Below are 26,836 nucleotides of genomic sequence, written 5' to 3'. Positions count from 1 at the left end.
ACGCATCTGTCAATGGCACAACAGCTTGATTGAATATAAATTAATATTTTTTAATGCTTTGGGTGGCGCTGCTTTAGGAAGTATTTGGTGTGCCCGAAAGTATGTGATGTAATTTCAATTTGTTATGCAGTAAAAAATATTGAAACATTTGCTTTTCGTTTTTGAATTTAGAGTGGGTAAATACGCTTGTAGTACCTAAGCCTGCGCAAGATTTGCTTTTTACGCATTGGCGCCAAAATGTAGGCAACACATTTATGTTATATCCATAGGTAAATATGATTGCGTTCATATTATTTGCTTATTCTTATATCCTGTAAACTCAAATTTGTTTATACAAAATTTTTTAGCACCGAAAAGTATGCTAAGCTCTTTTGAAAAGTTTTTATGCTTCCGAATTATGGAGTTACAAATGATTTGAAAATAATATATAAATATTTTTTCGAAAAAGGTAGTGTTTACATGTTAAAAACTTTGAAAAAATATATAAGCTGCGGCTTAATGAATATTGCGCCTGAATGCATGCAATTTTTTTTAAATATGGCTGTATTGCATTTTTTTTGACTAAAAAAAGTTATACTTAATTTTTGTAAAACTTTGCCGTAATTTTTGCAACTTTTTTTTAACGAAAAGCACCGAAAAGTATGCTAAGATACTTAAAAAGTGAACGATATACACATGTACATATGTAAGTACATATCTACTAAATAGATGTTGCATCTATAGCAGAGTATAATTTTATACAATTAAAGTATAAAAATTTGTTTAAAAAAAATATGTGAAACATTTTCGACTTTTTTTCCAAAATAAAAAAAAAATATTTTTAAAAATTAAATTATAATTCAATAAAGCAAAATTTGCGATTATATGCCCAAAATATTTAATGATGATACCAATTATTAGAGGAAGCTATTTAATTTACAATTTCGGTTTAGATGCATACAATTTAATGCAACAAACGGAATTGGATAAATGTGAAACAAGTCTGGAGAACCATTACACATGTAAAGGAAGCTGGCCATGGAAACCATCATCAGACCAGTCATGTGAAATCTCGGTATTACGTGGCATGGCAACAAAGAACTGTCTCTTCAAAAAGGGTCATTGGACTAGCTATTGGATAAAGCTTCAAAGTGGTAATAGTTGGCTTTACAACATTTTTTCAAATGGAACTATAGATGTAGAATGCAGCAAATTAAAAGAATTTTTCAACATACCATCGAAAGGAATAATGAAATTAGGAGAAGGATGCACTGGACGTTATAAAGGAGTTATTCTAACAGCTCCACAACAATATTACACGCAAAAATTAATTGAGGCACCTATGAATCAACCAATGATGGAAATAAATGAAGTATCTATCCCTCAAGTAATTGCTCAACCAGAGACCTTAACTACAAGTTTAAAAGACATCAAAGAATTGCAAGTCATAGTGAAGCAACTCAAGAAAGAAAACATAAAATTAAAAGAAATAAAAATACATCATGTTACCGGACACATATCATTGCTATTATTTATAATCGGCGTGCTAGCAGCAATCTATATTTACTATCGATTGAAAACCAGGCGACGACTACAAGCTGCAATCAATTTCCCTGAAGTCACTTTTGCCGCCCGGGAGAATGTTCAAAATTGAACATGTTCGTTGCTGCCAAAGGACGGACAACAACATTATATTTAAAAACGTTTATATATTATTAAATCTTACTATTGATACAGTCCACTATTATTAGATATCTATGTTCAAATATATTGAACATACATGCACATAAACATAAACACATACTAAAAATGCATTGTCATGCAAACCAATAGCATTCAACAGACAATAACACAAACATTACAAAGGATAAGATGTTTACATATGATAACCCATGGGTTCTTAGAATACATTGTAGCAACTGTCTGTAAATGTACTCACATTAAAACAAATCCAAGGTCACACAACATGTGCACTTGAAAATAATACCATACCATGTAGCATAAACAATATGCTACATATAGTACATATGAACATACACACATACACACATACACATATATTAAGATAGTTAAGATAGTTCTTAAAATTGTATATAAATAAGTGAAAATTCTAAATAAAATCAGAATGAAAGATTTCTCACTCAACAAAACATTGTTTTGAATTCCCCCCACCAGAGGTAAGGTTTACAAAAAGGCTTTGTTGAGTAAATAGTCTCTTTAATAAATAATCGTTTTAATATTAAATGAGGTATCATAATATTTCCACACATTCATATGTAGACAACTACAAATGTATATAGACGCATAATATGTGCTTAATTTAGTTTCATAGGGCCGTAATCTCAATGTCTGGTTATCAGCCAGAGAATGTAAAGTATAGAGAAGGTGCAGGTTCGATGTCGAACATTTGTTAGATTCAAAGTAAGGAATTCGCCGCATTTGTCTGCGTCGATATGTATGCAAGCTCATACATATGCGCACATATTTCCACTAGTTTGTATGCGAAGCTGTTACAGCGGCAAGGGAAGCGGTCAATAGGCGGCCATTCGTTTATTTTTTTCGGCACAGCTTGGATTTTCTATCATCACACAAGTGCTGAACCAATGAGCGCGACAGATATTAGAATACACACGTTCTTAGGGATACAGGTATTGAGGCAGCTTCACAACTACATAACTGTGTCCCTAAGAACGTTTATATTTTAATGTTTGACAGATGTCGCTTGCAGTCTATCGTGCTCAATGTGTTGAGCACTTGACTCTTTGACAAAATGCAACTTTCGGCCATTGGTTGACCGCAAGAATGATAGAGACAAAGATTGCGCAATGACGAGTTCAAATTTTGTTCGTTCTGCGCATCTACGTCACGGTTGACCAACTTACAATCAGCTGATTTTCAGTTGGTTGTTTTTCTTTGCAATAATCATGAATATCATCAAATTTAACATCAATATAAGTGAATATTAATAAAAGATATCAATATAAGTGAATATTTTATAGTGAACATTTACTTACATATTCATTTAATTGAATTTTCATTGTATTATTTAAAAAGAGACAATCTTTGCTGTGTTTGTTTCAACCATATACATTTATGTAAATAAAAAGATTGAATATTTTGTAACCAAGTATCCATTTATTGTTTTATTTAATTTTTTTTTTACTAAACATATGTTCAATTATGTTTTTATTTAAGGAACGAATCCTAAAATACATTCTAGCTCTGAAAAATAATTTTTTTTATTTTCGAGCTACGATTTAGAAAATCACTTAAATCTATGTGTTTCTGGACTTAATTTGTACATATATGCAAATCATTACCATTGACGTCGTCAAATATTGCTTGCAAGGCTCTCATATGTTCCATCAACATATCTGTTGGTTTTGAGAGTCCTCCTTCAGAAAGGTGATCCACCCAAGTATGGGACGAACAATTTTCGGAATTGGCACAAATTTCAGGGTTGTCTTTACCGAGTTTGTGGCAGATGTACTCTGCCAAATTCTCAAGTCCGTCGTTGTTGAGAATCTCCAAGTCATCATTTTTTTCGATTGGGTCAGTGGAATTCAGATCAAGTGACACACGTTGAAAAATATTACCTGCAAAAATATAATAAACATACATATGTACATGCGTATCAATAAATGGAGTAAATTGTTAGTTATTATTAGTAGTATAATTAGGATAAAAAACAGTGGTTAGTATGCAAAAACTTAGTTTGTCGGTATTCTTCAAGATTGTTGTCAACATCTCTTTTTTGGAACGAGACTCCATCCTCTTCTGCCGTTCATTAGCCTCTGCAGGAGCAGTGGGTGACGTGGGAAAAGCGCTGGGTACCAACTTCGTTGGATTCCGCGAACTTAAACCTGCAAGAGTGTTGGGTTATATAAGTAAAATTATTGTTATCAAAATGCTATAATTACCCATTTCAAACTGCAAATTTCTTTCGAAAGTTTCCGGCGCAAAGTGCACTTCACAAACGCACGCATTTTTAACGTTAATTTGGTCCGTCCGACGACAAAAATGAATCCATTGTTTTAATTATCCTTAGGGAAATGAAAAAATCTCCACTTCGTAGCACTATTATTACCATTGTTATTATTACAACCGAACACTGCACAGCGCATTTTAAAAATATAGAATTTAACAATTAATATAACACTTGAAAAAACAATTCGAATTCACTTTCAATAGCGCGGGCGAATAATAAGTCAACCGTGACATCAGCAAGAACAGCTGACTGAAAGCAAATATGCGCATTGCGTAATCTCTTTCTCTATCATTCTTGGGTTGACCGTGACAACGAAGATGCGAAAGAAGCGTGCGACACTTGTTATTATGAATGTATTTACATACATATGTATATGGCTCGCATTTGCTTTTGTAAACATACAGACAAATGTGCCAAAGAAATCATAGAAATTCTATTGGTACAAATATGGAAATGATAACGAAATAATGCGAATATGCATATTTCATGAAGGTCATCAATTTTCTTCTTCACTTTTTAATGGTCGAAATAAATATAATTTATTTGACATTTTAATTTATTTAAAAATTAAAAAATTAAATTAAAGAAAAATAAAATAACGTTTCCTAATTTTTCCCGATTTTGTAAAAATAATTAAAATTTTTACCATTTTCCAGAAAACAAAGGTTTATACTCGTATAATACAAAATAATCACGCATATGTGACTCAGAGAATGCTTTGTATATTTTTCTTCAAAGCATTTCTCTTTATTTATTCTGCCATGAATTCAGTCGTTTTACATATATTTTTGCCACTGCACGTGCTTAATTCTGCTAAATAGCAGCGACAACGGCGAATTTCTTACTTTGATTCTACCGACGCTGTTAGCCGCCAAATCGAACATCATACAGAATTCAATTTGCACCTTCTCTATACTTTACATTCTCTGGCCCGGCGCGCTTTTCAGACTGCATCGCAAACAACGGCCACGGCGCTATGGCGGTTTTGTTTACTATTTGAATTTTTTAATTCGTAATATCTTTTGAATGAAAAGTCCAATTTAAATAATTTATTTGGATAAGGATTAATATTAACACATTAGCATTTTCATTAATGTTTAAATTTAAAAAAAGGTTGTTGTAGTGACATAACTACGATAGTTGGACATATGCTACCGCGGAGTTTTTTGTAGACATTATGATGTTCTTCATTATTGTTGTACATTATTTTGTTCAATCGCCAATAGTTTCGGCAGCGCATTCGATGAAAGACATTTTAAGACTAATTTTTCTGCACCTTCGGTTACATTGTTCAAATTTTACCAAGGATCCCTAATTTTTTTCAAAATGAAATGTAGAATATGTCAAATTCGAAGAATGTAGCATTCTATTGGTGAAAGAATTTTTTCAATCGGCCCACTACTTTTTGAGCCTATTCATTACAAACATACAAAAATAGGTACAAATCTTTCCTCTTTATAATATTAGTATAGATAAATCACATATTATACACATACATACATATGTAGATGGAAAAAGTGTTCACAACTCAATTATAACTTGAAAAATATTGGAAAGTATTTTTTATTATTGTTAATATAGGAAAAAGGATCACGCGAAAAAACAAACAGAGAAAAATCGTTAAAAGTCCTACATATTTGCTGTTTAAGATGTGTCAACGCTCGTTTTCCTCATATGTAATTGTAAATAATCTAACCTTTTCAACGATGAGTGTGCTAAGTGATTTTTAAATTAATAAATTTAGGTAAAATATAGCAAAATAAAAGTGAAATGTGAACTTATTTCAATGTTAAGAGTGTATATATATATATACAGAGTCAAAAACGTGAAAAAATTTAGTGAAACATAGAGAAATACCATGTGTTACTAGTGCAAATGTTTAAACTTTCAAACGTAAATATTTTAAAAAATATAATTTTTTTTGTATAATTTTTGGATATTCGTCCTCTGGAGAAGCTCCCCTATCCGCACATACCCCATTTATACGAAAATTCGGGTTTTTTTACCCCTCCGCCAAAGTAATCGGAATCGTGGCAGCGATGGGATCCCACACTCTTAAGGAGCTGTTCCGCACAGAAGAGAGAACAGAGAGAGAACGGCGTTGGCAGCAGGTATGCGTCATGCCAAGCTGCTTCTAGGGGGGTACACTCTCTCCAGGTTCAAAGAACTAATTAACATCCCCCGTGACAAATTTCGCCTCCTCGTCGCGATCTACACAAGGCATTCTGGATTGTACAGCGATCTGCAGAAGAAGGCTTAAGGCCTGGGTTCCATATACATTAGCAGGGATCACATAACCTCAGTAGCGCCCGGCAAACTCATGGAACTATTCAGGCTGCTGGAACTTGGGGAAAAAATGTGATATAGGAGAGTGCACAATAGACCCTAGGTCCCGGTGCATTACTTCATCTACCTAGTACCTTACTTATAGTGCCCATACACGAGCACACAAGTGCGTTCGATCGGTATGAATTCGTTTGCCCATACACCTCACACAAATCCATTTTGCGTTCGTTCTTCACAGAGTTAACATGTGCGACAGGCAAGCGGAACATTTCTTGGAATTTATTTCTAATGTAGCATTTTTATCTATTTCATTGTATTTCGTTAATAAGTTATTGCAACTTTTATTTTTCTTACACTATGTATGTATATGTATAAACGCTTAGCCAAAAAGCGAAAACTTTGAAGCGTGATTTCTCGGTTTTTCATTTTTACGAATATTCTTAATTGGCGGACAGGATAGAAGAAAACTAAACGTCGTATGGAATTAGGGCAAAGTTTATTATCATTGACATAAAATTATCTTATATTTAAACGAAAAAAAATATTAAGAAAAGTCAAGTTTTAACATATTTTAAAACAGCATAAAGTAAAATTATTTTGATCAAAAGCCACTATTATTCAATTTTTAATAAAATTTTAAATTTTACACTTTTTTTTAGAATTTTCTTAGTTTAACTAGAAGATAAATTAATAAAAAATATGAATCTTTTTGAATTTTTTGTTTCCGATAGAAATTGCGAAAAATGTACATGCGAGATGCATCGGGTAATTGCTCCCCAGAATATCAAAGATTTCGTATCCAAAAAATTTGTGAAAGATGTTCAAATATATAACTATAAAGCCTAGAAATTTCGCTTGAATCAATAATTTCTTTCCCTCCCTCCCGCCATACACGATAAACATGTTCGCGCACCGATCGTAAAAAATCAAACATTTTCGCGAACATGGATCGGTACGCGAACAAGCCCATACCCGATAAACCGCAAGCGCACACATACCGATCGAACGCACTTGTATGCTCGTGTATGGGCGCCTTTATCTATTTTTAACGCAAACAAAAGTGAACAATGAGAAGTCGCTTACACTTGGGGAAGACATGTGATATAGGAGAGGGCACCTAGGTCGCGGTGCATTACCTCATTAATAATCTATCTATGGACTTAGCACCTTACTTATCTAATCTATTTTTAACACAAACAAAAGTGAACAATGAGAAGTCGCTTACACGTTTGCTAACAGATATTTGTCTTGTAGGGCAGTGATAGAATTCATGAGTGAGTTCGAAGATATATGTACGATTTATCGGAAAATTCTTTAAAATACGAAGCTGGTGCTTGATAAATCTGACACATCTCTATTACAAAGTTCAATCAAAATTGTTTCTAAATGTCAAAAATATAAACAACAGTTCGCAGTAACAAAAGAGACATAACAACCAGAGTTAAAAAATGCGTGCTTCTATTGTTCGTTTGACTAAAGTGTCTCCAAAATTAAAGGAGCTACGTATACATCTTTGTCAATCGGGTGAAGCTTCAAAAGGAGCAAGGTATGCTAAAAAGTTATAGTTATATAATAGTTGTGGATTTACCTGCTATTTATATTTATTCTAAGTATTTCTCTGAAATACTATTAAGATTAAAAAATACTTTTATAATACACTGCTATCAGAAGACTTTTATAATAATCCTTCCAAAATATATATGAATCAGAAATATTTCAAACACATTTATTATTATACCGGCAAACCAACCAAAGAAGGATAACAGGATTTGGTTTATATTATTAATACTATTTATGTCACGATTACAATTGTTTAGGCTCTGTGACTATAGTATCGGCGGATAGATGAGCAAATTGTTTATGAACTTAGAATATTGGGACATTTTTATTTGTTTGTTCTCATAGTGGAAATAAGTTGTACAAAAAATTTTGGCTAGGATTTAGAATAGCGTCTACCGGTTTCGGGTCGGGAACCGAATTTTGGTATAAATGGAGTATTTGCTGATATGGGAGCTTCTCCTCAATACGGCTGGGGGTAATATTACGATTTTTCCGGCGCCGCGATTTGATGGTACGGATGGATAGAGGAGGTCCTCAGCATTAAAAAATGTATACACATATACTGTCCTCAGAGGCATAGTTTCCGAGATATTTCACTTTAAAGTTCAAAAATTTGTAAGAACAATGCTCGTTATTTCACTATGTTTAACCCACTTTTCACATATTTTTTAATTAATATATATTTAATTACACTGTACACATTCGTATTTATCAAAAATTTACACTAATTGTATATTTTTTAAGAAAATAAATATACTTTCAAAATTATTTTGCACATTCAAAGTTTCAAGCGATTTGCGTGTTTACATTTATGACAAATACCAGTGTTGCCATACTTTGTGTCCTGAAAATATAATCAAAAATGTGTTTCATATATTTATAATACCCCGGTGTTCGATCGATGAGGGTTATTTTTTTTGAAGCGCGGCCGAAGGCCGCCAGTGCAGAAAGTAGTTCGACACAAAGGAATGTTATTTTTTATCTTTATTTATCAATTAACATAATATACAAAAACCGTTTGTATCATTTTCTTTATAAATGTTAAAAAGAAAAATTTTTCATAGTTTTTTTAAAACATAATATGTGGCAACACTGGTACTTGTAATGACATGTGAAGAAAAACAAAACAAAACGACTAAATTGTATGTAAAATTGTGGAACTTTAAAGTGAAATATCTCGGAAACTATGCGTCTGAGGACGCATACATTTTTTAATCCTGAGGATCTCCTCTATCCATCCGTACCATCAAATCGCGGCGCCGGAAAAACCGTAATCGTGCCCGGCTGGGATTAATAATAGCATCGCCCGCTTTCGGGGTTAAAATGGGTATGAACGGATAGAGGAGGTCCTACAGATCAAGAAAATATATATATATGAATATAGTTGCTGCGGACTTAGGGTTCTTTCTGTATTTGCATTTAATGTTAAAAAATTAAACAATATAAAATGAGTGTTCCTCCCATTTATAATGCATTTTACACTAAAATCTTTAACTTTATATCCACTAACACTACACTAATTCGTTTCTACACATTTGTTTTGAATTAAGTAGTGCAAAAATAACTTGAATTCAGCGTTTAAAAAACTGCGGCAAGTTTCAGATCATATGATTTTGCTTCTGCTACTGCTTCTGAAAAAATCAGAAGTCGCATGCTCTGACTGGCGCAAAAATCAATCAGCTACGAAAATCAGAAATCAGCGTAAGTCGCCGTTATTCGTTTTTCTGCTTTCTGATTTGCTGTGGCTTTCGATCGTATACATAAGTTGCCGCAGCAGCTATCGACAATTTTCGACAGTCGTCGGCAGTCACATTCGCGAAAAGTAATGCATTCGACTTTTTGCTACTTTTGATTTTTGTCGCTGTTGCTTTCGATCAGCAGCGTAAGTCGAAAAAAGCAAGAAGCGTCCGATTCGTGGAAGTCACCAGCAGTCGCCGTCTTGTTCTTTTTGCTCTTTTGCTTTTACTGGCAATTAGAACGCTGCTAGACTCACACGTGTTCAGCTATGGCGCCAAATGCAGCGTGGAAAGTTTTCTCATTTATTTATTATTTTTATAACAGGTGTCGATTGAACGAGCTTTCTCTACTTTAAGACTGGTGCCTACTGACTCTCGCAATCGATTAAGCCACGATGTTCTTGAGAACATATTGCTAGTAAAATTAAATCCTAGCTTTCGGGACATGGCCATTGATACGTTGCCACTTTTTGAACAGGAGGAACATTGTAATGAATAATCAAAACAATGAGTAATGTATGTAATGAAAGCAATGAAAAATTAATTTACTGTTATGTTTTTATGTTATTTATTCCAACGAATTTTGATTTAGTTTTTTATATTTATAAACTTAAGAAAAATTAAAAAAGTTGAAAATGAACAACATAATAAAAAAATTCAAGTACACTATAAGTAATTGCCAAACATTTCTTTAAAGTCATAGCTAATCAAAAACGGTCGCAACGGCCGACTTCCACGAATCGGACGCTTCTTGCTTTTTTCGACTTACGCTGCTGATCGAAAGCAACAGCGACAAAAATCAAAAGTAGCAAAAAGTCGAATGCATTACTTTTCGCGACTGTGACTGCCGACGACTGTCGAAAATTGTCGATAGCTGCTGCGGCAACTTATATATACGATCGAAAGCTACAGCAAAGCAGAAAGCAGAAAAACGAATAACGGCGACTTATGCTGATTTCTGATTTTCGTAGCTGTTTGATTTTTGCGCCAGTCAAAGCATGCGACTTCTGATTTTTTCAGAAGCAGAAGCAAAAGCACTTGCATACTTCTCGATATCGCTCGCAGTTGAAGTAGCGAATAACAACAATATTGCGACTTCTGCTAATTCGACTGCAGTTTTTTAAACACTGCTTGAATTCCGCCTTTAGCTTTCGTTAGAATCCATTTATTAATACAATAAAAAAATGGTTGCAAACAAAAAAACATTTGTGTTACCATATTTTGTAATTGAATAAGAATAAGTAAAGAATCGTATCGTGTGACAGAGAACGTATATTATAGAGAAGGTCCAACAACGGACAGGCGTGTAAACTGTCAAAAGCTAACAAAATGCGATGAGTGCATTTCACCACAGCTAGCTAAGAAGGAGAAATCTTAACAGTGGTGCGTGAACAGAGCTGAGCATTTAATGAAAATTGTGCTCAGAAACATGCATTGCTATTACAGACGTATGTTGGCCTTTTGCTTATATTTTTATAAGCTCATATGCCATCATGTTAATTGATGTGATTATCATTTTGCGTATTTCTATGAATATATGCATAATTTATATCATTATAATTAAATTATGCTATTTTCAAAACAATATTTGTAGTTAATGTGCAACTAAGAGTTATTTATTAAAATATTTCTTATGTTTGAGAATATATTATAATTTCATATTTATATGAATATGTCTTCTTCTTAATTGGCGTAGACACCGCTTACGCGATTATAGCCGAGTTAACAACAGCGCGCCAGTCGTTTCTCCTTTTCGCTACGTGTCGCCAATTGGATATTCCAAGCGTAGCCAGGTCCTTCTCCACTTGGTCCTTCCGATGGAGTGGAGGTCTTCCTCTTCCTCTGCTTCCCCCGGCGGGTACAGCGTCGAATACTTTCAGAGCTGGAGTGTTTTCGTCCATTCGGACAACCTGACCTAGCCAGCGTAGCCGCTGTCTTTTAATTCGCTGAACTATGTCAATGTCGTCATATATCTCGTACAGCTCATCGTTCCATAGAACGCGATATTCGCCGTGGCCAACGCGCAAAGGACCATAAATCTTTCGCAGAACTTTTCTCTCGAAAACTCGCAACATCGACTCATCAGTTGTTGACATCGTCCAAGCCTCTGCACCATATAGCAGGACAGGAATTATGAGCGACTTATAGAGTTTAGCTTTTGTTCGTCTAGAGAGAACTTTACTTATCAATTGCCTACTCAGTCCGAAGTAGCACCTCTTGGCAAGAGCAATCCTGCGTTGGATTTCCAGGCTGACATTGTTGGTGGTGTTAATACTGGTTCCTAAATAGACGAAATTATCTACAACTTCAAAGTTATGACTGTCAACAGTGACGTGAGTGCCAAGTCGCGAGTGCGACGACTGTTTGTTTGATGACAGGAGATATTTCGTCTTGCCCTCGTTCACTGCCAGACCCATTTGTTTTGCTTCCTTGTCTAGTCTGGAGAAAGCAGAACTAACGGCACGGGTGTTAAGGCCGATGATATCAATATCATCAGCATACGCCAGCAGCTGTACACTCTTATAAAAGATGGTACCTTCTCTACTAAGTTCTGCAGCTCGAACTATTTTCTCCAGAAGCAGGTTGAAAAAGTCACACGATAGGGAATCGCCTTGTCTGAAACCTTGTTTGGTATCGAACGGCTCGGAGAGGTCCTTCCCGATTCTGACGGAGCTCTTCGTGTTGCTCAACGTCAGTTTACACAGCCGTATTAGTTTTGCGGGGATACCAAATTCAGACATCGCGGCATGGAGGCAGTTCCTTTTCGTGCTGTCGAAAGCAGCTTTGAAATCGACGAAGAGGTGGTGTGTATCGATTCTCCTTTCACGGGTCTTTTCCAAGATTTGGCGCATGGTGAATATCTGGTCGGTTGTTGATTTTCCAGGTCTAAAGCCACACTGATAAGGTCCAATCAGTTTGTTGACGGTGGGCTTTAATCTTTCACACAATACGCTCGATAGAACCTTATATGCGATGTTGAGGAGGCTAATCCCACGGTAGTTGGCGCAGATTGTGGGGTCTCCTTTTTTATGGATTGGGCATAGCACACTTAAATTCCAATCGTTGGGCATGCTTTCGTCCGACCATATTTTACAAAGAAGTTGATGCATGCTCCTTATCAGTTCTTCGCCGCCGTGTTTGAATAGCTCGGCCGGCAATCCATCGGCCCCCGCCTCTTTGTTGTTCTTCAGTCAGGTAATTGCTATTCGAACTTCTTCATGGTCGGGCAATGGGACGTCTGCTCCATCGTCATCGATTGAGGAATCGGGTTCGCCTTCTCCTGGCGTTGTGCATTCTCTGCCATTCAGCAGGCTGGAGAAGTGTTCCCTCCATAATTTAAGTATGCTCTGGGCATCGGTCACTAGATCACCTTTGGGGTTTCTAAAAGAGTATGCTCCGGTCTTGAAACCTTCTGTAAGCCGCCGCATTTTTTCGTAGAATTTTCGAGCATTACCCCTGTCGGCCAGCTTATCAAGCGCTTCATACTCACGCATTTCGGCCTCTTTCTTTTTCTGTCTGCAGATGCGTCTCGCTTCCCTCTTCAATTCTCGGTATCTATCCCATCCCGCACGTGTAGTGGTCGATCGTAACGTTGCGAGGTAGGCAGCCTGTTTTCTCTCCGCTGCGGCGCGGCACTCCTCGTCGTACCAGTTGTTCTTTTGCACTTTCCGAAAACCAAGGGTGCAGCTGTTCGTAAGGAGTTTGAAATGCCGTCCCACAGTTCCCTTACACCGAGTTGTTGATGAGTGCTCTCAGAGAGCAGGAGTGCAAGCCGAGTAGAAAATCGTTCGGCAGTCTGTTGTGATTGCAGCTTTTCGACGTCGAACCTTCCTTGTGTTTGTTGGCGTGCGGTTTTTGCTGCACAGAGGCGGGTGCGAATCTTGGCTGCAACAAGATAGTGGTCCGAGTCGATGTTAGGACCTCGGAGCGCACGCACATCTAAAACACTGGAGACGTGTCTTCCGTCTATCACAACATGATCGATCTGGTTGGTAGTTTTTCGATCCGGGGACAGCCAGGTAGCTTGATGAATCTTCTTATGCTGGAATCTAGTACTACAGATAACCATATTTCGGGCCCCGGCGAAGTCGATCAGCCTCAACCCATTTGGGGATGTTTCGTCGTGGAGGCTGAATTTACCGAACGTCGTGCCAAAGATACTTTCTTTGCCCACCCTGGCGTTAAAATCGCCAAGCCCGATTTTGACATCGTGGCGGGGGCATCTCTCATAAGTGCGTTCCAAGCACTCATCAAAGGCAACTTTGGTCACATCGTCCTTCTCATCCGTCGGAGCGTGGGCGCAGATCAGCGATATGTTGAAGAGCCTCGCTTTGATGCGGATTGTGGCTAGACGTTCATTCACCGGAGTGAATGATAGTACTCGGCGACGGAGTCTCTCTCCCACCACGAATCCCACACCAAACTTGCGCTCCTTTATATGGCCACTGTAGTAAATGTCACAAGGACCTACTCGTCTCTGTCCTTGTCCCGTCCATCGCATTTCTTGGACGGCGGTGATGTCAGCCTTTATTTTCACGAGGACATCAACCAGCTGGGCAGCGGCACCTTCCCAATTAAGGGACCGGACATTCCAGGTTCATGCCCTGATATCATGGTCGTCATCAAAAGGGGGGTTTCTCAGCCGAGGCTGTTTGTCGCTTTTCATTGGGGTAGGCTTTTTACGTGGCGGGTCCCAAACCCAGCGCACAACCCTATGCAGGGGATGTTTCGCCTTTTCACTTTAGCTCACCTTCGAACGGATGTTCTTAGGCTACCCAGAGGATACTTGGTCAAAGACCGGAAGTCGTGAACTGCTTGAGTCATATGTAAAAGGAGCGTTTCTGGCCACTCCCAAGTGAATGGCGATCAGAGAACTTTCCTCAATTGCGTGAACTTCTACACATGACCCCATCCCCATGTTTGTAAATATAATATACATATGTATGAATATGTATGAGATACTATCATAATATCATAAAAACTTAATATACATATTACAATAATATGTCATTTAATTTTCATACGCATCTACATATCAGCGCATAATTACATATGCACATACATATGTATGTATGTAAGTACAATTCAAATTCAAATCGTAATATCAATTATCAGTAAAAAGTGTGCGCGCACTGCTCTATATGTACATGCATATGTGTACGACATTGCCGAACAAATAATGTATACCAACCAACATACAAATATGAGTACACATGTAAATATATGCTCATGACATTCACACACAAATAATGCATACACAACATACATACTTATACATACATACGTTCACATGTAGATATGTCACCCGCAAAAACTACGAATATTGTTCTACAAAAACAACTATGGTTTCAAGTAGCATCAGCAGCGTCACAAGTCAATATGGCAGCCAAGTCGATACCCAAATTTGTAGAAAAAACACAACAACAATATTTTCATTCATGAACGCAAGCGCACTTTCAACAGGCAGTTTGCCTCATTCATAAAAACAAATACCATTACATCTCCCCGAGCATGCCTTTGCCAACAAGCGTCTTTTCGCAACGATGGCAAAAGCTAAAAATCATAAATTGAACAATTTCTGATATTTGTATGAGAAGGAAAAAGCGACAACCCCGCAAATATAAGTATAGAATAAAATTGACAACATAGTTTATTTGTCGATTTTCAAGTCAAGAAATGTGCCAAAGAAAATATTCAATATTCCTCTGATTTATGTGTACGGTGAATCCCGGTTAAGTAGTATTCCGCTTAAATGAAAATCAGCCCTCTTAACTGCCCATATCTTGCTGCATCACACGGATGTTTTTGGATATACATGGAGATTATTGTTTTAGGTACCACTCGCTTCAGTATCCGCACTCGCTTATGTGCCATATTAAATTTTTTTTAACAAACCACAAAAATCTCTATCTTTGGATGTAGCACATAACCGGGATTGACTGTATTTGTCAAGGAATGTACAAAATATTGTTACGCGGCTTGCAAAATTCTGCGTCGATATGTATGCAAGCTCACACACAAACATACATATCTACGTTGGTTGGTAAGCGAAGTTGGTACAGCGGCAAGGGAAGCAGTGGCAATTGGAGATCGTTCGTTTGTGTTTTCGGCACAGCTCGGATTTTCTACCAACAACACAATGTTGTGAAGCGTGTGAAGACGCGTCATTCTTTCGACACATTGACTCTTTGCATGAAAGCAAAAAATATGAGCTTCGCCATTGGTTGTCCGCGTCAACGTAGATTTCGCATGAAGCATTGAGTGTACATATTTACATACATATGTTGCATGTAGACAAATTTACAAACATTATGCGTATGGTCTGTCATATTTGTTTACATGCACACATAATTATATATGGACAAATGTGCGACCGCTTGGTCTTTGAACATGATATCGAAAAGTTTAATGACCAAAGCAAATATTTATTTAAGTATATAAATATACATATGTATGTACACACTTATGTGCTTTCATAACAAATATATGTACATATGTGCATATACCGATCTATAAATTATATGCAGCATCGTTTGCGCATAGTAAAAAAGGGAATCTGTAAGCGTACATTTCTAAACATTGAAATTAACATATTTTTTCCCATTGGCTCTAACAACTACTCAGTTCTGTTATTGTCGTGCCCCTGATGTTAAGTGGTGAAATGCGCTAGTAATTTTCTGTTGTGAAATACACTCATCCAAAACATTAAATATCCCAAAATTGAAATATCCCTAAATTCTCGACATCGTGAATCTTCTCTATAATATACGTTTTCTGCGTGTGACATGTAATGTAAAATCTTTCAGAATGTTCAATACCTTGATAAATTCTGGTGTTTGACCAGCCAGGGTCATTTTTTTAAGCGCGGCTGAAGGCCGCCAACGAAAAAAGTAGTTCAACGCGAAAGAACTGGACACGCCCAGGTGTTGGTCGGACCAGGGTTATTTTTTTGAAGCGCCAATGCAGAAAGTAATTCTTACAAAAAACTAATAATGTTTTAATTTATTTGGGTGTGTAACGTAATGCCGACAATCAAAATCTCGAAATTCAGAATTCCGACAGTACCGACAAATCAAAACACTGACAAACTAAAACACCAAAAAATCAAAATACCAACAAATCATAACACCGACAAATCACAATACCGGCAAACCACGAAAACGTGGCGTTGTTCGTACGAGGCCCTGCGGGCTTCGGTCTCCGGCCATGAACACGTTCAGGATCATAACCATTTGTCAGTAGAATTCTCTTTCTGTGCTTCGACAGAAATAAGAGCGAACAAGGTAAAATATGTTTCACATGTAGGCATTTTGGTTTGCCGGTGTATTGATTTGTGGGTCGGTATTTTAATTTAACTTCATATTTAAATTTTGTCGGTATTTTGATGTGTCGGCATTTTAAACTTCGGTATTTTACGTGTATCCCTATTTATTTTCTGTCGTTGCGGTATTATTTGTTTACTTTATTTTTTTGCTTGTTTTGTAAAATATGTACGTAAGGTAACACCTGTTATTAGTTAGAATGCAACCCTTTCGTTATTGTGTGATCAAAAAGAATTGAACAAAAGTTAAATAAATATTGAATAGAAGTTATTTTTACACTATTTAATATAAAATAAATGGATAGAAACGAATTAATGAAGTATTAGTGAATATAAAAGTTAAAAATATAAGTGTATAATTCATTATAAATAAGAAAAACACAAAAATGCGTGTTAAATTTTTGAACTTTAAATGCAAATAACTCAAAAACCATAAGTCAGCGGCGGTTATATATTCATACCCAATTTCATCCCGAAATCGGGGTATGCTATGCTAAAATTAACCTTTAAGAAGAACCTTCCCATAGTACTGCTTTCTGCATTGCCGGCATTCGGCCCGGGTCGGGCCAATACTAAAGTACTTACGCATAGTACTTCTTTCGGGGAAACTTTAGTTTACCATCCCACGATTTCAGGGTTAAAAGTGGTATGGTTGGATCATTTTTTTGATTTTTCTGATGCTCCAGATTAAGAATATATATAATTATTGCCGCCGCAAACTTATAGTTTTCGAGATATTTGCATTTAAAGTTGAAAATTTTGCAAATTTAATTTTGCAATTTCTCGACTTATGGTTAGTTTTTCTTCCGTATTATGCACTTTTTATACACTTACAATTCACTACAATATTTCTACATATTTACTTTTTATTAATATTTTAGATATTTGCTTAAAATAAGCATTTTATATTTTACATAAATATTACTACACGCACAATAACAATAAGTGTTCCGTGTTGTCAAATAATAAGTGTTACCATATCAGAAATGATTGAAAACAATAAAAATAAATAAAAAAAAACTCAAATGCATGAAAAAAAATTATCCTGGGCGACCAACACTTGGGTGTGTCAGGTTTTTACGATTGAAACTCCTTTTTGCGTTGCGTTGTGCGCTTCAAAAAAATAACCCTGGCCGATCCAACACCGGGGGGTGCCAACACCAGGGTGTGTCAGGTTTTTTTTCGAGTAAAACTCCTTTTTGCGTTGGCGGCCTTCGGCCGCGTTTCAAAAAAATAACCCTGGCCGATCCAACACCGTGGTGTGCCAACACCGGGGTGTGTCAGGTTTTTTTTCGAGTAAAACTCCTTTTTGCGTTGGCGGCGTTTGGCCGCGCTTCAAAAAAATAACCCTGGCCGATCCAACACCGTGGTGTGCCAACACCAGGGTGTGTCAGGTTTTTTTTCGAGTAAAACTTCCTTTTGCGTTGGCGGCCTTCGGTCGCGCTTCAAAAAAATAACCCTGGCCGATCCAACACCGGGGTGTGCCAACACCAGGGTGTGTCAGGGTTATTTTCGAGTAAAACTCCTTTTTTGATTATTACTCATGATATAGCAAGAAAAAGGATAATGATTTATGTATTTGGCGTATAAACCTATTTTTTATTCGTTTGATAAATGTGTAGATATGGCAATACTTATTATTTGACAACACGGAACACTTATTGTTATTGTGCGTGTAATAATATTTATGTAAAATATAAAATGCTTATTTTAAGCAAACATCTAAAATGTTAATAAAAAATAAATATGTACATAGAAATATTGTAGTGAATTGTAAGTGTATCAAAAGTGCATAATACGGAAGAAAAACTAACCATAAGTCGAGAAATTGCAAAATTAAATTTGCAAAATTTTCAACTTTAAATGCAAATATCTCGAAAACTATAAGTTTGCGGCGGCAATAATTATATATATTCTTAATCTGGAGCATCAGCACTATCCAACCATACCACTTTTAACCCTGAAATCGTGGGATGGTATACTAAAGCCGACCCCTTCTTTCTCTATACTTTACACTTTATTACGTAATATTATTATATAATATAACTTATTTGTTTATTAAATTTAAGTTTTAAAATATTCATATGCATGGCACTTGTTTTTATTTCTACTAAGATTGCTATATAAAAAAAGAGGAATTTTAGCTAAAAACAGGAATTTCAGCGAAACGCTATTATTTGCTTATTGGCATTATCACCTCATTTCCTCATAATTGTTAGTACATAAACGATGTCCAAAACGAGTGTAAAAAGTAATTTTAAAATATTTATTTCTCTCTTAAAAGCCTGTAAAAAGTGTAAAATGTGATTTTGTTTAAATGTTTTAGGTTTAATTAAATTAATTTTAAGTGAAAAATGGGCGTAGTGTGTTAAATAAAATAGTAGAATAGCTAGTTGAAATGTTTGGAATTTTTGAACATTAAACTTATGTCCTTATTTTGAATATCTCGTAAACTAAGCGTTTGCGGTACCTATTAATTTTTTAATCAGGAGAACTTCCTCTTTCCTACGGTACCTTCAGATCGCGCCGCCAACGAAATCGGAATTTGCATGATTTGTTTCCTATTTTATCTTAAACATTTCGCACGATGGAAGATAAGGTGATCCGTATAAATATCTTCAATTGTGGGTACAAAAAATCGTTAACCACTGGCCCCTATTTTTGTGCATTCATTATTCCAAATCATTTGTCTTTGAGGTGACATAGGAGGAACCCCTCATTAGCTGAACGGAGCACGTAAAGCAGATTTTGTAAGCTTAGCAGATTAAATTTGCCTTCGTCAGCCACGTAATATGTTGTCAATAATTTTGACTATAATTTTGGTACTTTTTAGATCAAGAAAATCTTGCAGCCTTAATATTTGCGTTAGTTGTAGCTTTTTGGCATGTTTTTATTTTCCATATAAACTTAAATCCACTTTGGGAAAATTTTGCATCTCCGCTCATATAGAAAGTTTAAAATTTACAATTATATAGCTGAAGTTTTCGGCACAAGTTGTGGTGCGATGTGCCCAGGTGAATATATTATTTATTATACGTGAGCATCTAAGTGACATTGCTACACTCACTGAAACAATAAACGAATACGCTGTTATACGTTGGGAGTGAAATAATGGACATGACCTTCTGCAGCAGTTATTATCGAAGGATGATTGAGCTATTAAGCAACCGTTGAAATGTGATGGTATTAATTTAATATTGTAATATTTAAAATTGTTAATAAATTTAAACAAAATCCAATATATTAATTTTTAAATTTTACTGGATCAGTCTGTAGGATCTACCAAAACGATCCTTAAACGAATCTACTATTAAAAATTAATACTAATCATAATAATAAAAGGAAAGTTAGTCAAAAAAGCAAAAAAAAAAGAAGTTTATTCTAATGTCATGCCGTTGGACATCAATATAATGTTCAATGTCAATGTAAGGTAGTTCAAGTGAAGTAAAGGTCAGTGTAGTGTCTCTCAAAATCATGAAAATGTCAATGTAACTTATGGTGAAATTAATGTCAAAGGAAAGAGATCTACATTATAAAAAATAATAATAAAAACGGTTCTGGTGATTTACACGAATATTAACTACTTAAGAGAAGAAACTCAAAAATACTCACAGCATATGAAAAATCTATAATATAAAAATGAATCGCAAAATGTGTTGCTAAGCGCATAACTCAACAACGCCTGGACCAATTTGGCCAATTCTTTTTTTTAATGTTCGTTGAAGTTCAAGGATGGTTTTCACGGCGAAAAATTCGAATAATTGCCGGCAAAAACCCTAAAAATAGTCCTTTTATTTTTCTCATACAAACGAATTAATGTTTGTTTGTTGGCAACGCTAAGGCTCGAGAACGGCTGAACCAATCTTGATGAAATTTTCAAATACTTTTCAAACAACAGCTGTTCGATAGACTTTAACTTGCGCAAGTGATCCGCTTGCGAGAACACTGCTCTATTCGGAAATGCCTTGATATTATATATAGAATGCAGAAAGAAAGGACAACAAGTAGATTAGCATCCAGGTGTGTTCTCGACTAATGCTTTAGGACGAATTTACACAATCCACCCGAAAAACGACGATTGCTTCTTCCTTCGGTTGCTATTGATAAATGTACGTGGTTCAATTTCATGTGTGTTATTGCGTACTGTGAAGGGTAAGATGTGTGCAACTTTTTGAGAAGCAAGGCAGCAATTACAATTGCTGGAACATGATAATCACTGGAATCATGTGATAACTACTTCGCATGCCACTGAAGTTTGTACACTTTTCGCGATGATCATTTCGACAGATCAGCCTTCAAATGCGCGTCAGTTATGGGATACGAACAAAAATTACATTGCCGAAGACATTTTATATCGTATTCGCTAAGAATCGGAAAAGGGCAAATTTCGGTTGATACTTCCAGTGGTTTGATATCAATTCCACCTGCCTTTTAACAATTCACTTCAACGAAATATGAACTCATCTCGAATGTTTATGCCAACATTGACCAAATTATCGTAACTACGTTTGCTTAAGTGCACGCGCAATTTTAGCTGTCAAAAATACGAAGCCGTGAATTATCCAGTGGAATGTCTAAAATCTTTGGAAAGCGCCGAAATTTTGTAATGGAACCCTACGGATTCCTTTGAGCTTCAACGATTTGCCATTTCAGTTCGAACGTATCCAGTGAAAATTACATTTGCGATGACAATCAACAGGACACAAGGATAGTCCCTAGAAGTGTGTTGCATAAATCTCCCATGTTTTTCACACGGTCAGTTATACATGGCATGTTCACGAGTTGGAAAACCATATTCTCTGTACATTGACGCACCGATACAGAAACCAAAAATGTGGTTTATCAGGCTGCGTTACATTGAAAAAATTTTAGACACATCGAAAATAAATGATTTTTAACACAACTTTCTTTTTATTTCAAAACACATATAATAATATCACGCAAGACAACGCCTGCGGGGTCAGCTTGTCAGAATAGTGTAAAATCATTGTGCAAAGAAATCGAAGTATGTAGAGTAAAAGATTAGATTAAATTAAAATATATCCACTAAAACATTTTTGTATAAAGAGCTAGATCAGATTGGTTTAAAGATGTTAAAAAGAGAATTGCCAAATTAACGCAAATTTAGTAACTGACCTTACGTCAGCAATAAGAAATTTGAAAGAAAATAATGTGTTAGAAGATGATAGAAGACTGAGCAAAATCATAACACTGGCCTACAAAAAAAAATTTGTGTGTTGTTTTTCCGGATTTATTCAAAGTCTGTCAATCTGATTATCACTTTTATGAGATTAATAGTACAAATTTATAATGGAAAGTAAGTCGAGTAGTTGCAGTAATGATTCTGACAAGTTTTGTTATATACGCGGCGAGTATATAATGAAAAATCCACGGAAACCCATTAATGACGTTGTAATTCGCTTGTATTCTGCTTACTTTGGTATTGAAATTGGCAATCAAGATAAAGATAAAACGAGAACTGATATGAAAAATGTGACTGATATTTTCGTATTCTTCTTCTTCTTCTTAATTGGCGGAGACACCGCTTACGCGATTATAGCCGAGTTAACAACAGCGCGCCAGTCGTTTCTTCTTTTCGCTATGTGGCGCCAATTGGATATTCCAAGCGAAGCCAGGTCTTCTCCACTTGGTCCTTCCAACGGATTGGAGGTCTTCCTCTTCCTCTGCTTTCCCCGGTACTGCCTCGAATACTTTCAGAGCTGGAGTGTTTTCGTCCATCCGGACAACATGACCTGCCCAGCGTAGCCGCTGTCTTTTAATTCGCTGAACCATGTCAATATCGTCGTATATCTCGTACAGCTCATCGTTCCATCGAATGCGGTATTCGCCGTGGCTAACGCGCAAAGGACCATAAATCTTTCGCAGAACTTTTCTCTCGAAAACTCGCAACGTCGACTCATCCGTTGTTGACATCGTCCAAGACTCTGCACCATATAGCAGGACGGGACTTATGAGTGACTTATAGAGTTTGGTTTTTGTTTGTCGAGAGAGGACTTTACTTCTCAATTGCCTACTCAGTCCGAAGTAACACCTGTTGGCAAGAGTTATTCTGCGTTGGATTTCTAGGCTGACATTGTTGGTGGTGTTTACGCTGGTTCCAAGATAGACGAAATTATCTACAACTTCAAAGTTATGACTGTCAACAGTGACGTGAGTGCCAAGTCGCGAGTGCGACGACTGTTTGTTTGATGGCAGGAGATATTTCGTCTTGCCCTCGTTCACTGCCAGACCCATTTGTTTTGCTTCCTTGTCTAGTCTGGAGAAAGCAGAACTAACGGCACGGGTGTTAAGGCCGATGATATCAATATCATCAGCATACGCCAGCAGCTGTACACTCTTATAGAAGATGGTACCTTCTGGTTGAAAAAGTCGCACGATTGGGAGTTGCCTTGTCTGAAACCTCGTTTGGAATCGAATGGCTCGGAGAGGTCCTTCCCGATCCTGACGGAGCTTTTCGTGTTGTCCAACGTCAGTTTACACAGCCGTATTAGTTTTGCGGGGATACCAAATTCAGACATCGCGGCATAAAGGCAGCTCCTTTTCGTGTTGTCGAAAGCAGCTTTGAAATCGACGAAGAGGTGGTGTGTGTCGATTCTTCTTTCACGGGTTTTTTCCAAGATTTGGCGCATGGTGAATATCTGGTCGGTTGTTGATTTTCCAGGTCTAAAGCCACACTGATAAGGTCCAATCAGTTTGTTGACGGTGGGCTTTAATCTTTCACACAATACGCTCGATAGAACCTTATATGCGATGTTGAGGAGGCTAATCCCACGGTAGTTGGCGCAGATTGTGGGGTCTCCTTTTTTATAGATTGGGCATAGCACACTTAAATTCGAATCGTTGGTTATGCTTTCGTCCGACCATATTTTACAAAGAAGCTGATGCATGCTCCTTATCAGTGTTTGAATAGCTCGGCCGGTAATCCATCGGCCCCTGCCGCTTTGTTGTTCTTCAGGCGGGCAATTGCTATTCGAACCTCTTCATGGTCGGGTAATGGAACGTCTGCTCCATCGTCATCGATTGGGGAATCGGGTTCGCCTTCTCCTGGTGTTGTGCGTTCACTGCCATTCAGCAGGCTGGAGAAGTGTTCCCTCCATAATTTAAGTATGATCTGGGCATCAGTGACTAGATCACCTTTGGGGGTTCTTTAAGAGTATGCTCCGGTCTTGAAACCTTCTGTAAGCCGCCGCATTTTTTCGTAGAATTTTCGAGCATTACCCCTGTCGGCCAGCTTATCAAGCGCTTCATACTCACGCATTTCGACCTCTTTCTTTTTCTGTCTACAAATGCGTCTCGCTTCCCTCTTCAACTCTCGGTATCTATCCCATCCCGCACGTGTAGTGGTCGATCGTAACGTTGCGAGGTAGGCAGCCTGTTTTCTCTCCGCTGCGACACGGCACTCCTCGTCGTACCAGCTGTTCTTTTGCACTTTCCGAAAACCAATGGTTTCGGTTGCAGCTGTACGTAAGCAGTTTGAAATGCCGTCCCACATTTCCCTTATACCGAGTTGTTGACGAGTGCTCTCAGAGAGCAGGAGTGCAAGCCGAGTAGAAAATCGTTCGGCTGTCTATTGTGATTGCAGCTTCTCGACGTCGAACCTTCCTTGTGTTTGGTGGCGTGCGTTTTTTGCTGCACAGAGGCAGGTGCGAATCTTAGCTGCAGCAAGATAGTGGTCCGAGTCGATGTTAGGACCTCGGAGCTGTGCGTGCGCTAAACAAACACTGGAGACGTGTCTTCCGTCTATCACAACATGATCGATCTGGTTGGTAGTTTTTCGATACGGAGACAGCCAGGTAGCTTGATGAATCTTCTTATGCTGGAATCTAGTACCACAGATAACCATATTTCGGGCCCCGGCGAAGTCAATCAGCCTCAACCCATTTGGGATGTTTCGTCGTGGAGGCTGAATTTACCGACCGTAGTGCCAAATATACCTTCTTTGCCCACCCTGGCGTTAAAGTCGCCAAGCACGATTTTGACATCGTGGCGGGGGCAGCGCACATAGGTGTGCTCCAAGCACTCATAAAAGGCATCTTTGGTCACATCGTCCTTCTCTTCCGTCGGGGCGTGGGCGCAAATCAGCGATATGTTGAAAAACCTCGCTTTGATGCGGATTGTGGCTAGACGTTCATTCACCGCAGTGAATGATAGTACTCGGCGACGTAGTCTCTCTCCCACCACGAATCCTAGACCAAACTTGCGCTCCTTTATATGGCCACTGTAGTAAATGTCACAAGGACCTACTCGTCTCTGTCCTTGTCCCGTCCATCGCATCTCTTGGACGGCGGTGATGTCAGCCTTTGTTTTTACGAGGACATCAACCAGCTGGGCAGCGGCACCTTCCCAATTAAGGGACCGGACATTTCAGGTGCATGCCCTCAATTCGTAGTCCTTATTTCGTTTGCCGGTTTCGTTTGGGGTCTCTCATCCGAGGCTGGTTATACCTATTCACTGGGGGTGTTTTTTTACGTGGCGGGTCCCAAACCCAGCGCACAACCCTATGCTTCTCACTTTAGCTCGCCTTCAAACGGATGTTCTTAGGCTACCCAGAGGATACTTGGTCAAAGACCGGAAGTCGTGAGCTGCTTGAGCCGTGTGTAAAAGAATCGTTTCTGGCCACTCCCAAGTGAATGGCGATCAGAGAACTTTCCTCACTTGCGTGAACTTCTACACATGACTCCATCCTCCATTTATTTAGCACCCACAAATAAATACAACTTTAAATTGTCCTAATAGTTATACTAACAAAAATTATTTTAGTGCGCTTAATGCCAATAATGTACCTAAAATAAGTTCGCAACAAATAAGAAGGCAAAATGAAACTAATTCGAATCAATTTCGGAGGATTGCCAACGATAAAATTAAAGATTGAAGATAAATTTATAAGGTTCTTGATAGATACGGGGTCTTCTGTTAGCTTAATTAAGCTCCAAGTTCTTAGTAGTAGAGTCGTTGAAGTTGAACCAATATTATTAACAACAATTACAGAAAAAGTAGTATTTAAACAAATTCAAGAAGTTTTTTACAATTACCATAACCACAAATTAACGTTTTATGTTTATAATTTTCCGAAAATTACAACGGATTTATAGGCTACAATACACTTCTTCAGCTCAACTCTAAGATCGATTTAAGAAATAATGTCAAGAATATATCGGGAATTTATAAATAAAACGAAAATTTTTCAATCATCATCCAAATTTATTTTATCGCCTTCAAAGTAACATCCATTTGAAGCGATGCACATGTGCCAACTCTTCTTTCAGCTCTCGCGTCGAATTTTTTTTTTTGATGTCTTCAATTGCGTCGAAGCGTGTTCCCCGAAGTGGATATTTCAGTGTGAAGGAAGGTAAAGTCACAGGCGGACATACCAGATGAATACGGTGCTTGCTCAATGATATTTCTTCAGTGTTTGGCCAAAAATTCATTCACAATGATGGCTTTGTGTCATGATGAAGAATCCACGAATTGTTTGACCACAAACTCGGATGTTTACGACGGATAGCGTCTATTAAGCACCTCATAACACCAAGATAATACTCTTTGTTGACGGTTTGACCAGTTGGAACGTAGTCATAGTGGACGACACCACGAATATCGATGAAAACAATGAGCATTACCTTCACTTTCGAACGGCTTGGGCGAGGTTTTTCGGTTTTGGCGCGCCTTTGGACCGTCATTCGGATAATTGCTGGTTCGTAAGTGTGTCATATTCGTAGACCCATGTCTCCTCACTGGTAATTATGTGTTCCATGAAGGTGGGATCCGAATTGGCTCTATTCAGCATGTCTGCAGCTACCTGCTCTCGATACCATTTTTGAAGGAAATTCAGCAACGCATTGTATGCCGAATTTTTCATGCATAATCGTACGTACGCACTCGTGTGACATCTCCAATTTAAGAGAAATCCCTCTCAAGCTCACATGGCTATTTTCTGCAACAATG

The 26,836-nt window shown here is 37.4% G+C and overlaps 1 protein-coding gene across 1 annotated transcript in view; it reads left to right on the top strand.

Annotated features, from left to right (window-relative positions):
* Positions 1 to 7,594: 7,594 nt before the first annotated feature.
* Positions 7,595 to 26,836, top strand: part of LOC120767926 (NADH dehydrogenase [ubiquinone] 1 alpha subcomplex subunit 2) — a 38,140-nt gene continuing 18,898 nt past the window's right edge. Inside the window, exon 1 of the mRNA XM_040094287.1 lies at positions 7,595 to 7,799. Within this exon, the coding sequence (XP_039950221.1) occupies positions 7,702 to 7,799 (98 nt within the window). The 5' untranslated portion in view covers positions 7,595 to 7,701. The remainder of the gene's footprint in view (positions 7,800 to 26,836) is intronic.

The sequence above is a fragment of the Bactrocera tryoni genome, chromosome 2 (genome assembly GCF_016617805.1).
Source record: "Bactrocera tryoni isolate S06 chromosome 2, CSIRO_BtryS06_freeze2, whole genome shotgun sequence".
Taxonomy (NCBI): domain Eukaryota; kingdom Metazoa; phylum Arthropoda; class Insecta; order Diptera; family Tephritidae; genus Bactrocera; species Bactrocera tryoni.
Note: the sequence above shows the minus strand (reverse complement) of the source record. Positions and strands in the feature narration are given on the sequence as shown.